The 12,221-nt window shown below is 39.4% G+C and overlaps 2 protein-coding genes across 4 annotated transcripts in view; one reads left to right on the plus strand and one right to left on the minus strand.

Annotated features, from left to right (window-relative positions):
• The window catches only part of baiap2l1a (BAR/IMD domain containing adaptor protein 2 like 1a), a 28,298-nt gene extending 25,583 nt beyond the window's left edge, over positions 1 to 2,715 (minus strand). For all 3 annotated transcript variants that reach the window (XM_071462710.1, XM_071462709.1, XM_071462711.1), the window contains exons 1-3: positions 2,442 to 2,715; positions 855 to 930; positions 626 to 712 (exon numbers count right to left, since the gene is read on the minus strand). In XM_071462710.1, coding sequence (XP_071318811.1) covers positions 626 to 712; positions 855 to 930; positions 2,442 to 2,492 — 214 coding nt within the window. In that variant the 5' untranslated portion in view covers positions 2,493 to 2,715. The remainder of the gene's footprint in view (positions 1 to 625; positions 713 to 854; positions 931 to 2,441) is intronic.
• A 2,621-nt stretch (positions 2,716 to 5,336) lies between these two features.
• tmem130 (transmembrane protein 130) lies at positions 5,337 to 11,626 on the plus strand. Its single transcript, XM_071462708.1, has 8 exons — positions 5,337 to 5,426; positions 5,507 to 5,586; positions 5,664 to 5,835; positions 5,924 to 6,069; positions 6,468 to 6,552; positions 7,001 to 7,200; positions 10,416 to 10,522; positions 10,995 to 11,626. The coding sequence occupies exons 1-8, from the start codon at positions 5,419 to 5,421 to the stop codon at positions 11,133 to 11,135; spliced, it is 939 nt and encodes a 312-aa protein (XP_071318809.1). The 5' UTR covers positions 5,337 to 5,418; the 3' UTR covers positions 11,136 to 11,626.
• The last annotated feature ends 595 nt before the right edge of the window (positions 11,627 to 12,221 follow it).

Here is a 12,221-nt window from a genome sequence, read left to right on the forward strand (position 1 = left end):
TGGTTCTGCCCCAAAGGTAACAAAATTTGGCTACCAGCGCCCCTAACCCTCACAAATGAACAAATGAATTGTTTAATTTGTATGAGATGTTGTGGTTTTGCAGGCTGTGGACAGTGACTTCCTGGAGTCTTGTTGAGGTTGCCAGGTAACCTTCTAGAAATAGTCATGCTTATAACACTCCTGTAAGGCCAGGAATTGAAGGTATCATGTTTTGGTTTTGTATAGGAAATATCATATAGACATAATGTGTTGATCAGTGAGCTTTAGAGGCGCTGGTAGGTGGATTTTATGACTGTTTGCTCGAACAGAACCAGGCTAGCTGTTTTCGCCTGTTCCCAAGCTTTATGATAAGCTAACAGCTGTTGGATGTATCCCTGCATATCCAGCTAAGACATGGGAGTGGGTTTGATTTACTCATCTAACTCTTAAGCAGAAAGCAAATAAGTGTATTTCTGAACATGTCAAACTGTTGCTTTAAATATATTTCGACGGAAATGGAGGCTAGGAATAATTGTCTTTTTCAAGTATAAGTCTTCACCACAGAGACATTCCGGCTTGTACATCAGACCCCCTCAAGGCTTCGCTCACTGTAGGCAGATTTAACCTGGACTCGCATGAAACTCACCAAGCTCCCTGGAGACTGGAGACACTATAGCGTTCTCTCCGATCTTTGAGACTGCATCGAAATAGGCCTTTCCAGCTAGAGTCATGCCTGCGTGGGGAGACAGACAAACATCATCAAGTTACTGGCTGGTAAAAAAAAAAAAGATTCCCGGGATCATTCTGTGTTCCAATGAAATGAATGCAAGATAACTTTAGCTGTTTCAGTATCAGTGCTATAGAACTGCGTTTACCTGTGACTGATTTCTCATAGCTCTTCCCGAGGTTGACCAGGTTCCTCAGGCCTGGGTTGAATTGCTCCATCACATTCTGGGGACAAGGAGCAGACATAAAAATGTGAGGAGGGAAGCAACAACCATGGCTTCTCCTGATATAATTCATGCCATTTCACACCATTGCTTTCTATTTCGCTTACTCATAAACATCTCAAAATTTTTTTTTATTTTTTTTTATGGACCTAACCATGAATAATAAAGATCATGAGGCTATTTTTGTGGCAGTGGGTGGAGAGAAGAAATACATGAAAACAGGTGCAAGTGTTTGTGCTGTTGCTCTATAAATATCACCATGTGAGAACAATAAAGCTTTCAATTTTTAACTTGACCCCTCACGTATGCTTTGCAACTCCCTCAAAAGAGCGAAGTCCCACACAAAGTCACAGTTATTTGCAGCATAAACCTCATCACACTCCCCTCCCACCCACCCCGTCTCGCCCTCTCTCTCTTTCTCTCTTTTTCTATTGAAATGCCTCAACAATCAAGTGCTGTTCACCTCCCTGTCTCTATTCCCCTGGCACGCCCTCAATACAACAATGTAGGGGCAGGTTTGACTTTACACGGAGAAAAGAACACAGTGAAGGAGAGGAGGGAAAAAAAGGGAAACGGCTTCCTTGTTTTCTTTTCTTTCCCTCTCTCGCTCTCTCTCTCTCCCAGCTGAAACTGTGGCACACTGTAAACTACAGGTATGGCTCTCACACTCCCTCCCTCTCTCTCTTGCTCTCTGTCAGACTCTCTCTCTCTCTCTCTCACACACACACACAGTGGGTATTGCTAAATCAGTGAGGACTTTCCACTGAAAAAAAAAAACAATCTTTAACCATTAAACTAAAACCCAATAATAAACCATAAAATAACCTTTTTCACTTTTACTCCACCTTGTGTTTTATTTATTTATTCATTTTTATTTGTCTTCTTTCTTTTGGATTATGAGGACATGTGGCCCTCACGGGACCATGAATCAAACCACACACAGACACTCTCACCTGATTATCAAACGTGAGAGGCAGCAGTGTGAACTTGATTAGATTAATCTGGGTTGACTAAACAAGATTAACCTCATGATCAAACGGCTATTGATCAGGTTTCAGCAGTTTGATTGATGGGTCAGGAGAAACTTTTGTCCCCCTCCTCATACATGATGGACAGGAGGGCTTTGACTGCTCTGTGGTTTACTGTGATTTATGCATCCTGTAATAATTAAAGGACAGGGTGTGTCCCTCCGGTTTTGTTGGTGTTTACAAGCTGTTGTCTGAGTTCGCACATACTTTCTTTCCCCTGTAAACAACAAGTTTCAGTTGCTCCACCGGAGGATATTTCTACAGTAACGATAAGGTGATAAAAGGAAATAAAAGTCCCATAAAGCGTGACTTGCCACAATAAAAGACACGCACACGTAAATTACACCTCTGTGATTGGTCAGAGTTAAAAAAACAACAAATCTGACTCATAACCCAGCCGGAAAAAAAGCTTAGTCTTAATTTAAAAAAAAAACAAAAAAACAGGCGAACTATTTATCGTTTATATGCTGGATGTCTCACTCACCTTGTATGTACTTTCAGTAAGCTTGCACACATCCTCCGGAGCCCGAGACATGGTGGCAGGCTTTCTTCTCAAGCCCAAGAGTCGGAAAAAATAAAATAACAACAACAAAAAGGAAAATAAACACGATGCTTCGTGGTCCAGGTGTTCACTCAATCACTCACTCACAATAATAAATCCCACAGCCCCGGACCTGCGCACTAATCCGCACCCTCGCCGCTCTGTGGCTGCATGTGGGCAGAGCGACGCTCAGCTGCCGGCGGCGCTCGCTGTGACTGAGATGCCGAGGGACTTCCCCATGCTGATGAGGGAGGGAGGGGGGGGGGCGTGACGTCAGGGGAGGTGCTATACAAAAAAAAAAAAAAAAAGTTCTCTTGGTTCTGAAAGTTATGAGAGAGTGAGTTGAAACAACGCGTCTGTTTTGGATGAAAATAAATGAATGAATATATAGGAGGGATAGGAGTGGAAGGAAGCTGATCAGTTCAGTCTCTGACAGTGCATCATATTCATCATCAACCAGGAGATAAATGTCACTGAACACAGGGCTGGCCCAAGTCTTTATGGGGCCCTAAGCAGACTTTGATTTAGGGGCCTCCCACCACCTCAGCACTACAAATACTAGGAGTATTGTCAATACTTGATCACATGCACACCTACTGTAAATCTAAATCTTTATTAGGCTACGTCAACACTAATATTCATTTTTAAACCATGTTTTAAAATGAAAATGATCTCTGCCCAGACAGGGAGTTTTAATTCCGTATCACAAATAATCTGTCCGTACTAACACTCCTGAAAATGCATATAACGCTGACCATTCATGTCCAATGGGCATGCACATGCCGGTGTAAAGAGGTAGCTGATCATCACAGCAACAATGAAAAGTAAGACAGGAGACTTCTTTGCGTGGATCAACAACAAGGTCGACTGTTACTGAAAGTAACACGTTAGTGTTAGAGGTGGTCATGGTGGAAAACATAGATAGGTAGTCATTGTTTTCTTACCAAAAAGGGGTCACATAATAGGTGTGTGGCCAGTCAGGGAAGGATACATCTGATATGGGAAGAAATGTGACCAATAAGATCCAATCAGGGGGCAAACATGGGCGTCTGCATCATTGTTTCCGAAACTTACATTTCAAACTAAAACAGGCCGAGCAGCATTTCCAAAAGCCTCAGTTTCAGGGGCTCGAAAACTTTGGACTAGTGTGGACATCAGGTGTAAACAGAGCAAACGTGATGAATATTAAAATTAAAACATAGGCTATTAGTGTGGATGCAGTCGTTGTTGGAACTGTGTTGTTCTGACAATGGCAGTGAGAACCAGCCAGTCTGTTAACGTAATATTGAACTTTTATATGATTACCTTTTTCGTAATATAGCACAAAACAGAACCAGACACATTTTAAAGAATTTTTCAAGTACTCTTGAGGGCCCTCTGGGGGCCACAGGGGCCCTAAGGAGGTACAAATTGTAAAACAGCATTGACTAGAAATATTTCAGTAAATACAAGTACAGTACTTAAGTAAATGTACTTTGTCATATTAGCACATATGAACAGGCCACTATCATGTGATTTTGGATACATGTTGGTTTCAGCGTATGATGTGATGCACACCTGAAAGATGGGTTTGAGTGCTGCATCCCAAAAACCTAGAGGAAAAGAGGGTCTGACATTTACTGGAAAACATGACTGTCCGTGGCCTGATGGGGGTGATATACCCTCTCATTTGAGAAGCCAGTGGTGCATCATCTCAAGCCTGGTTTTTCTGAGATTTAAAGGCATCGTATATCATGACTGGGCTACATACTCCTCAGTGTGAAGTTTCATCATCATATACATACTGTGTACATTTCCCATAGAAGCAAATCCCTCTGTGGGCAATGTACTGTGAGAAAACACGACCGGATTAACCTGGTTGTGGTCGGGGCTAACCACCACTACCTTTCTCTTGTGTATGTATCCTGGTGCCTTCAGGTAAATGAATTAAACAGATTTACTTAGGAATATGAACTATGTGAGCACAACATAAACTTAAATAATAGCTGAAATACTACCACTCTCTGACACAGAGAACAGCTACAAGGCCTCAAAATAAACTAATAAAACCCTTAGTGGTGCACATTGATGCTACATTTTTATCACATCTTTTCTATTGATGGTATTTTGTATATTTTTACATGGTTATATTAGTATGCTGTATTCAAGTTCCTAACAAAGATTTTTGCAATGGCAATAACGTTAATTCATCCCAACTCAACTTTGCTATTAATTGAGTTACCTCAAATAAAAAACAAAGTGAACCTATCACTTTAGGGCCGTGATGCTGCTGTGTTTTATCCAATATGTATACTGTATATTTTGAAAGTCTATACATACTTGATTATATTTTTCAAAAAGTAATCTTTTTAACTGTATGTGTATGCAAGAAGGTAAATCTGAACGTATAGACTAATAGGACATATGCATATTTTTTGTATTATCATATTTATCTGCTCTATTTGACATTACCCTTGTATTTAAACCAGGAAACTTCATCAAAACATAATTTAGGATTAGTCACATTTGCCACTTGTAGCCTATTGTTTGTGTAATTCTTGAGTTTTAGCACCACCGTGTGGACATGTCCTGTTTCATACTAAAACATATCAATATACTGTACATCCACTGTTCTTCTAAGATTAAGCTCCAGGTCTTATTTCTGTGTCAGAGACACACGGAAATGAAACCTGGAACATGTGAGAAGATGTCCCACATCACTGAGAGGAATGTGACCCAGGCCAGAGCCTCCTGTTCAAAAGCTTGTTGTTGTTCCCCAGCCACATGATTGAAACGCATGGTGACAATTTCAAGCCTCTACAGCTCTCATAGGCATGCAGGAGCCACATCAGCCCCCTTCCTCTCACCATGTCCAATCACTCTGCTTTCAGCATGAACTTTATTTCTACTTGAGGTCTCCTAGTGAAGAGGACCGGCAGATATGGACAGGTAAATCGAAAATCTGCTTCATTTAAGACATTTGACTTTTTTTAAAATCAATATTTAAACTTTGGGAAATATGCCTACAGGAAAAATTTTGTATGGGTCTTGATGCTTCTTCTGGTTCTCCTGGGTGTGACAGAGACGACTGACCCTCTGACAGATTTGGGTAGGTATTCATTTCTTTTATTCGTTTCTTACAGGAATAGTGGCTTCCTAATGACGTATATCTTCTCTTTTACACAGAAAATGTTGCTGGGAAGCTGGTTTTCTATCAAATGGAGGGAAATGCCACCTATGTGAGAGACACAGGGGAACTAGCGTCGGATGTTCCCACAGAGACCATGTTTGAACTCTTCGATCCCCAGAGGAATTTCAGCACCGCAAAATTCACCTATACGTGGGATTTAGGCAACGGGTTGGAGGACTTTTCATTGTTTTAAATCTTCACAAAGGCTTGGGATGCTTTTCTTTATCATTCATATGTGTTTTGATCTCTGATGCAGAGAAGTGATCCAAGGGACAGAACCAGTTGTCCGCTATCACTACTCACAATCTGGGAACTACACTCTGCGGCTGAAGGTCGGGGTCAGTGTGACCAAATCTGCTCCTCCAATCACTGGGGTCTATTCCACAGATGTCCAAGTGCTCGGTTTGTAGTTTTTAACTTATAGATACATCAGCAATTTATTTGCAATAAGATGAGTGAAAATCTTTTACAGTGTGAAGTGTTTTCCCAAAGTTTTATATGCAATCTCAAAACTTTAGTTATTAAAGAAGAAATACAAATGATCAGATGATGAGTCTCTGGTAATGTCAGGTTTCAGCAAATGTCACCAAGGTAGACTTCTTCAGTATCTTGGAAATTAATCAAAAAAATCCATACGAAATTCAATTTGCACTGTGAAATGATCTGATGGAACTCTTAAAATAGATTTTAATAAGAGAACATTTTGTATTTTTAGCCTTACCAAAGTTGAGTTTTGCCTAAACTAATCCTAGTAAGTGAAATGACAGCGAAATGACTGATAACTGAAATTAATTTTGTAGATGCCATCAAAAACATCGAGCTGAAGGGCCCTTCAGATTACGAGGTGTCTCAGAACACCAGTTTGGCTTTTCACGTTGATGGAAGGTAAACTGCATTTGGTTTGTTCATTTCCTCTTTCTTGCAATCAATTGTTACGCGCAGAGTAGAAACCACGTATCTCATCCAGACTGCAGGGAAAAGTCACTTTAATTTTCCTGTGTTTATCCCTCTCTTTGTTGATCACTTGTAATCTCTGTATTTAATGAGATACTTGAGATTCATCATTCATACTGTTCTGTTTTTTCCCCCATCAAATGTGATGTGTTCAATAGGCACAAGTGTGAAATAATCATTTAGTTTTATTTATTTTTCATTTATTTTACCACAAAGTCCAATTGAGATAAAAAATAAATAAATCTACTTTACAAGTGAACCCAGGCCTATTTTCCTTTTACATTTAAGCTCTACATTTGACACATTTGAGCATTACAAGAAAAAAAAAAAGTTAACAATGATGATAATGAAGGTTAATTTTCTCTGTGTGTTTCTTTAGTCCTCCCATATGGGTGTGCTGGCGTTTCCTGCCTAACTGTGTGCCAGACCCGGGGAGCTGCACACTGACCATGTTGTATGAAAACACCCTGAAACTGAACCACACCTTCACCTCCACCGGTGTCCACTGCCTGGACATCAGCGTCCGCAATGACGTCAGCAAGCTGGAGACCTCCTTCAGCCTCTATGTCAAGAAAAACAGTGAGTGGCCACACACACACACACACACACACACACACACACTTATCTTACGTTACTCAATGACATATTGCATTCCCAAACCCTTACACTAACCTTAACCTAGATCTGACCCTAACCCTGAAACAAAGTCTTTAAGGGACAATTTGTATCTTTTCTCTGCCACCGAAGGCCATTTCTTGCCAGCAGCATGTAAAGGTGATTGTTGCTTGACAAGAGATTCCACCATCATTGCATTTTCAAGACAAGAGGTCACAATGTGCCCTCTGGGCAGCGATATGTCTTCAGATTGGAGGTTACAGTAAGTCGCTATTGGAAAGTGACAAGATGGCCTCAGGCTAGCTGGTTAGCATGCTAAAGACATGATAGAGGCAAGGATTGGCGTCACAGTAAAGGTAAAGGAATAAAGTTTGATGCTGAACTTGCATTGTGTCTTCTAGACTGGTAGGTGACTGTTAATGCTAACGCTAGCTATGTAGCAATAGCACAATTTACAAATAGCTCCTTTAAGTCTCAAAAAGCCCCTTGAATTTGATTTGTGAGGACCACAGAAAGACATGTAATCCACACACACACACACACACACACACACACACACACACACATACTTGTACTTTCATCTTTGTGAGGACACTCATTGACATAATGCGTTCCCTAGCCCCTTACCCTAACCTTAACCATCAGAACTGAGTGCCTAACCCCAACCCTAACCCAAACCTTAACCTAATTCTAACCATAACTCTAAAACCAAGTCTCAACCCTCAAAATGTGATTTTAAGGTGTTTCAAAAAGTGAGGACCTGCCAAAATGTCCTCACTTTCCCAAAATGTCCTCACTCTGTTAGTAAAACACCTTTTTTGGTCCTTACTATGTAGCAAGTCCAAGTACACACACACACACGCACTCAAATACCTGCAGGTTAACAGATTACTTTCCATAACAATAGGGTGGAAATAGAGGGAGAAGGGGAGAGAAAAAAGACAGAAACTCAGGTAGGGAGGTGGGCAAGGAAGAAAGAGTTTTGTTGACTGCATGTTGTTGCTGCTGAAACAGTTGTTGTTGAAAAGACTTTCACAATTGAATGGTTACATGGTTTCTCCGAGGATTTAGGGATTTTTGTTTGCCAATTTTAGCTAGTTTAGTTATCAAACCATTTAAACGTGTGTTAAATAATATCAAAAGTACATTGTCATGAGGTGATCGTGTGGACTCATCTCATTCAGCCAAAATGTAAAAATCCAATCAGAAAGAATGGATGGTTTGAGTGAGTTGTAAAAGAGGGAGGGGGCTGTGATACCATCAGTCTACTGTTCAGAACACAGATGTGGAACAACCTCACAACAACATCACCTGGAGACTACATCACATTCAATACTGCTTCACCTTTGGTGTCCTTTGAACTGGGGGAAAAGGCTGAGGGTTATCAGTAACACAAAGCCATCTTGATCACGTAACACCTTGATCCAAATCTCTGTGATGACTCTCACATCACCAGCATGTGACCATAGCAAACCCTCAACCACTCCCATGTGACATCACGACCCTGAAAGGTTTAAAGGGGTTAAATGAGTGGGACTCCCCCTATTAGTGCACTGCTTTTATTTTGACCTGACAAGAGCCTCATAGCTGTCAGTATTACGAAAACATTGATATGCACAAACTGTTGTTGTGCTGGTGGGAAAGGTATATACATACTGGAAGTTGTTCCTGGGGTGAACAAGACAAGGCTATTTATATAGCACCATTCAGACACAAAGCATTTCAAAATGCTTTGCAGGGGCATGGAAATATATACATAACAAATAAAACATTAAGTTGACATTAATATTGCATTGCAATATTGCATATTCAAGAAATAATAATAATAATGATTAAAAACATTTAAGTGAGACATATTAAGATCAGTTAAGAAAACATATTTTTAAAATGAAAACTATTATTTGTTGCCTAAGTCTGCACTCTTCTACACGCTCATATCAATAAGAATGTGAACTTGCCATGCCAAGCAATGCATTTGTACACTTACCAGTGTATATGGAGGACCAAGAGAATGCAAAAGCTTTTAAAGTGATGCATTAATCAATTAATTAAGTAATTAATTTTCATAACCAGAGACACTACAGTCAGATCAGACATAGGAATCCTGTTCTGCATCTCTCTGTGGTTATGACTCTTTACTGTCTGCAGTGGTAACCTATAGCCTGGAAACGGCTTAATGAAATTTATTTGTCTACTATTGCTATAACCCTGAGATCAACATACAGGCAAACCATATAGAGAAAAAAGTAGAACCTTAGAAGGAAGGACAACAGATGTAGTTTATTTACACTGGATCATATCTCTGGAGGTCAAGAGAGTGCAGGAACCTAACAAAAGAGCAAGAATACAACTCAAATACCTTTTCAATTGAGTTTGTTGATGAATTGTGTTATTTTATTTGTAAAATCATATTAATTTATCTTGCTATCATCCAATGGACTTTTACCAAATTAATTTCTTTAATATTCCTATTCACAGAAGCACAGATTTATTCATTTGTAAACTCTTTGACTAATCCCTTTTTAATTTGAATTCAGTGCATAGACTTTATGTAATTAAAATTAGTCAGAATAAATCAAAATCACAGTGACTCTTTATAATGATGCATCAGGTCTATCAAGTGGACACAAACAGATAACTATTCTTAATTTAATTTTTTTTTCAAAGACAAATCAAAAAGATTCTTGAAACTGGGAGAAGCCGTTGCTGTGTCATGAGGTGTTTCAGATAAAACTTACCATGTGCCATTTAGCTGCGTTAGTTCCACAGGCAGAGAGGCAGCAGTGAAAATGGAGGAATCCGGGCATGTCAGAGGAGAGCGAGCTGACTGGTCAGCACATGTCTGCTGTGCTCAATTGATTTGATGTCGCTGTGCTGTTATCCAACTAAAATTCACAAGAACTAGCTTTTGATGTCAGTTTCTTACTCAAGAGGAAGCGACTTTTTTTTCTTATGAAAATTACAGAATTTGTACTTCATATTAATGCCTTTGGTTGACAATTGTTGTTGTGTTTCATATCAGCCAGATGCTAAAAGAGATCTAGACATGGATATTTATGTTATATATAAAAAACCTAATTCAGATGAAATCTTCCCCCCTATACTGCACTGTTAAACCATATATTGTTAGTAAGATAAATAAACTCGCAGGTGACATGTTTTTTCTGTGTTCATTTCAGGTAACCCCCACCTGTTCTTCATCCTGACATGTGCCGCAGTTCTTGTTGCGACGTTCTCCTTCATCACAGTTATCGCCTGCCGCCCTCGTCATCACAACAGATTTCAGGTAATGACCGAATATGCTGCTCAGTCTTACAGTGAAGTGGATATAAATAAATGCAAAGTACTCTGTTATACTTCAGAGTAACTTTTCACTACCCTGGGTTTAATGGGGCAAATTGATTACAGGACATGCATATATAGTATCAAAGTGGGGCCAGCCTAAACAATAAGTGGTAGTAAAATCATGTATTTCGTCTTATTGTTTAAGATTGAATCATTACTATTGCTTCATATGTTTACATTTGTTATGATGTAAAGAATCTTGACTCCAACTGAGCGAATCAATGATTGCACTTTAGTACTGTAAGTGACCACAAGGAGGCTGTCTGTGCCTAGAAATAAATTAGTAGTAGTAGAGTAGTGGAGTAGAAACCCCCAGAAAATTCTATGTACCTTTCACAGGGGACTGATTTTCTCTTATTGTGTGACTGCATTTCATCAAAAAGACACTTGTCTGTATACATTTCATTTCGCAGATTGAAACTTCCAGTAATGCTTTATTCCTGAAGAACCAAGACTCAGAGGGTCAAAGCAGGATTCTCTTTAACTTCACCAACACGGAGCGAGAAGAGAAAGAGCCACTTATCCTGCAGTATGGGACTCAGTACTCCTCTTAACCATTGCACTACTGTTCTGTCTGCTATCTGCCTGTGTACTGTTGCGATATGCAGATATATGTGTTTGTCAGAAGAAAATGCGCAGTTATGCTTTTACTGTATTAATAATTGTCATCTTATTACATATCGCCATAATAGATTTCTACAGCAAACACATAAATCAACTTGCATAAGCAGTGCCTGTTTAGGACTATGGTCTAAGCTGTGTTAATTATTGGTTCAGTCATTCTTGTTTAGTAAGTTGCATTTTACTTAAAATAGGTTATAGTGATCAATTAATGAGTCGCTGGGCTTAGGCTGACATTCAGGTGAACTCATAATAAATTAATAGCTCAAGTGCAGCTCATGTTTAAACAATGACTTAATTTAAGCATGCTGTGAATGCATCAGACCACTCATTTATTTTTCCTGTTTTTCATATTGATGTGTAAATTTGGGCATTGCTTTGCTTTCAAGAGACAGAATAAAGCACATGTTTCCTTTGTACTAACTTTCTCTTGCAGTGGGAAATATAGAAGAATTTAATAACTACATCATTTCTGCAATTAGCTCAGTTTGATCTTGGTCAAGTGGAAACTGAACATTACCTTGAGTTCTTGAACATTTGAAGCAGGTCTGTTCATCAGTGCGACAAACACCACACACACAAAAACACCACCACTAACTCTACTACAAAGAGTAGTAAAAAGGGGGTTTCGTTGGGTACCTGACTGGAGGAGGGTCGTGATGTTCAGCCTTGGTGGACACAATAGTGAAGATAAGAAGAGAAACTGGAGCACCTAGTCTCAAGGTTACAGAGCAAGTGCTGGGCAGACAGGAAGGATTACATTATATTGTATTCAGACTTAAAGGAGCTATATGTAAGTTTTGCTATTGCTACATAGCCAGCGTTAGCATTACCAGCTGTTTACTTACAGTACAGAAGAAACGTTGCGAATTCAGCGTCAAATTTCATTGTTTTACTTGCCACCTATGTGCAAATATAATATATGTACATAAATTGAGTATTCATATGTGAAATACATGCAAATATGAAATAAAAACATTTTTGTAAAAATTATATATGATACCTATTTGGAACTGGAA

Source organism: Trachinotus anak, unplaced genomic scaffold (genome assembly GCF_046630095.1).
Source record: "Trachinotus anak isolate AG129_WGS33_773 ecotype Australia unplaced genomic scaffold, CSIRO_AGI_Tana_v1 ptg000025l, whole genome shotgun sequence".
In the NCBI taxonomy this organism is placed as follows: Eukaryota; Metazoa; Chordata; class Actinopteri; order Carangiformes; family Carangidae; genus Trachinotus; species Trachinotus anak.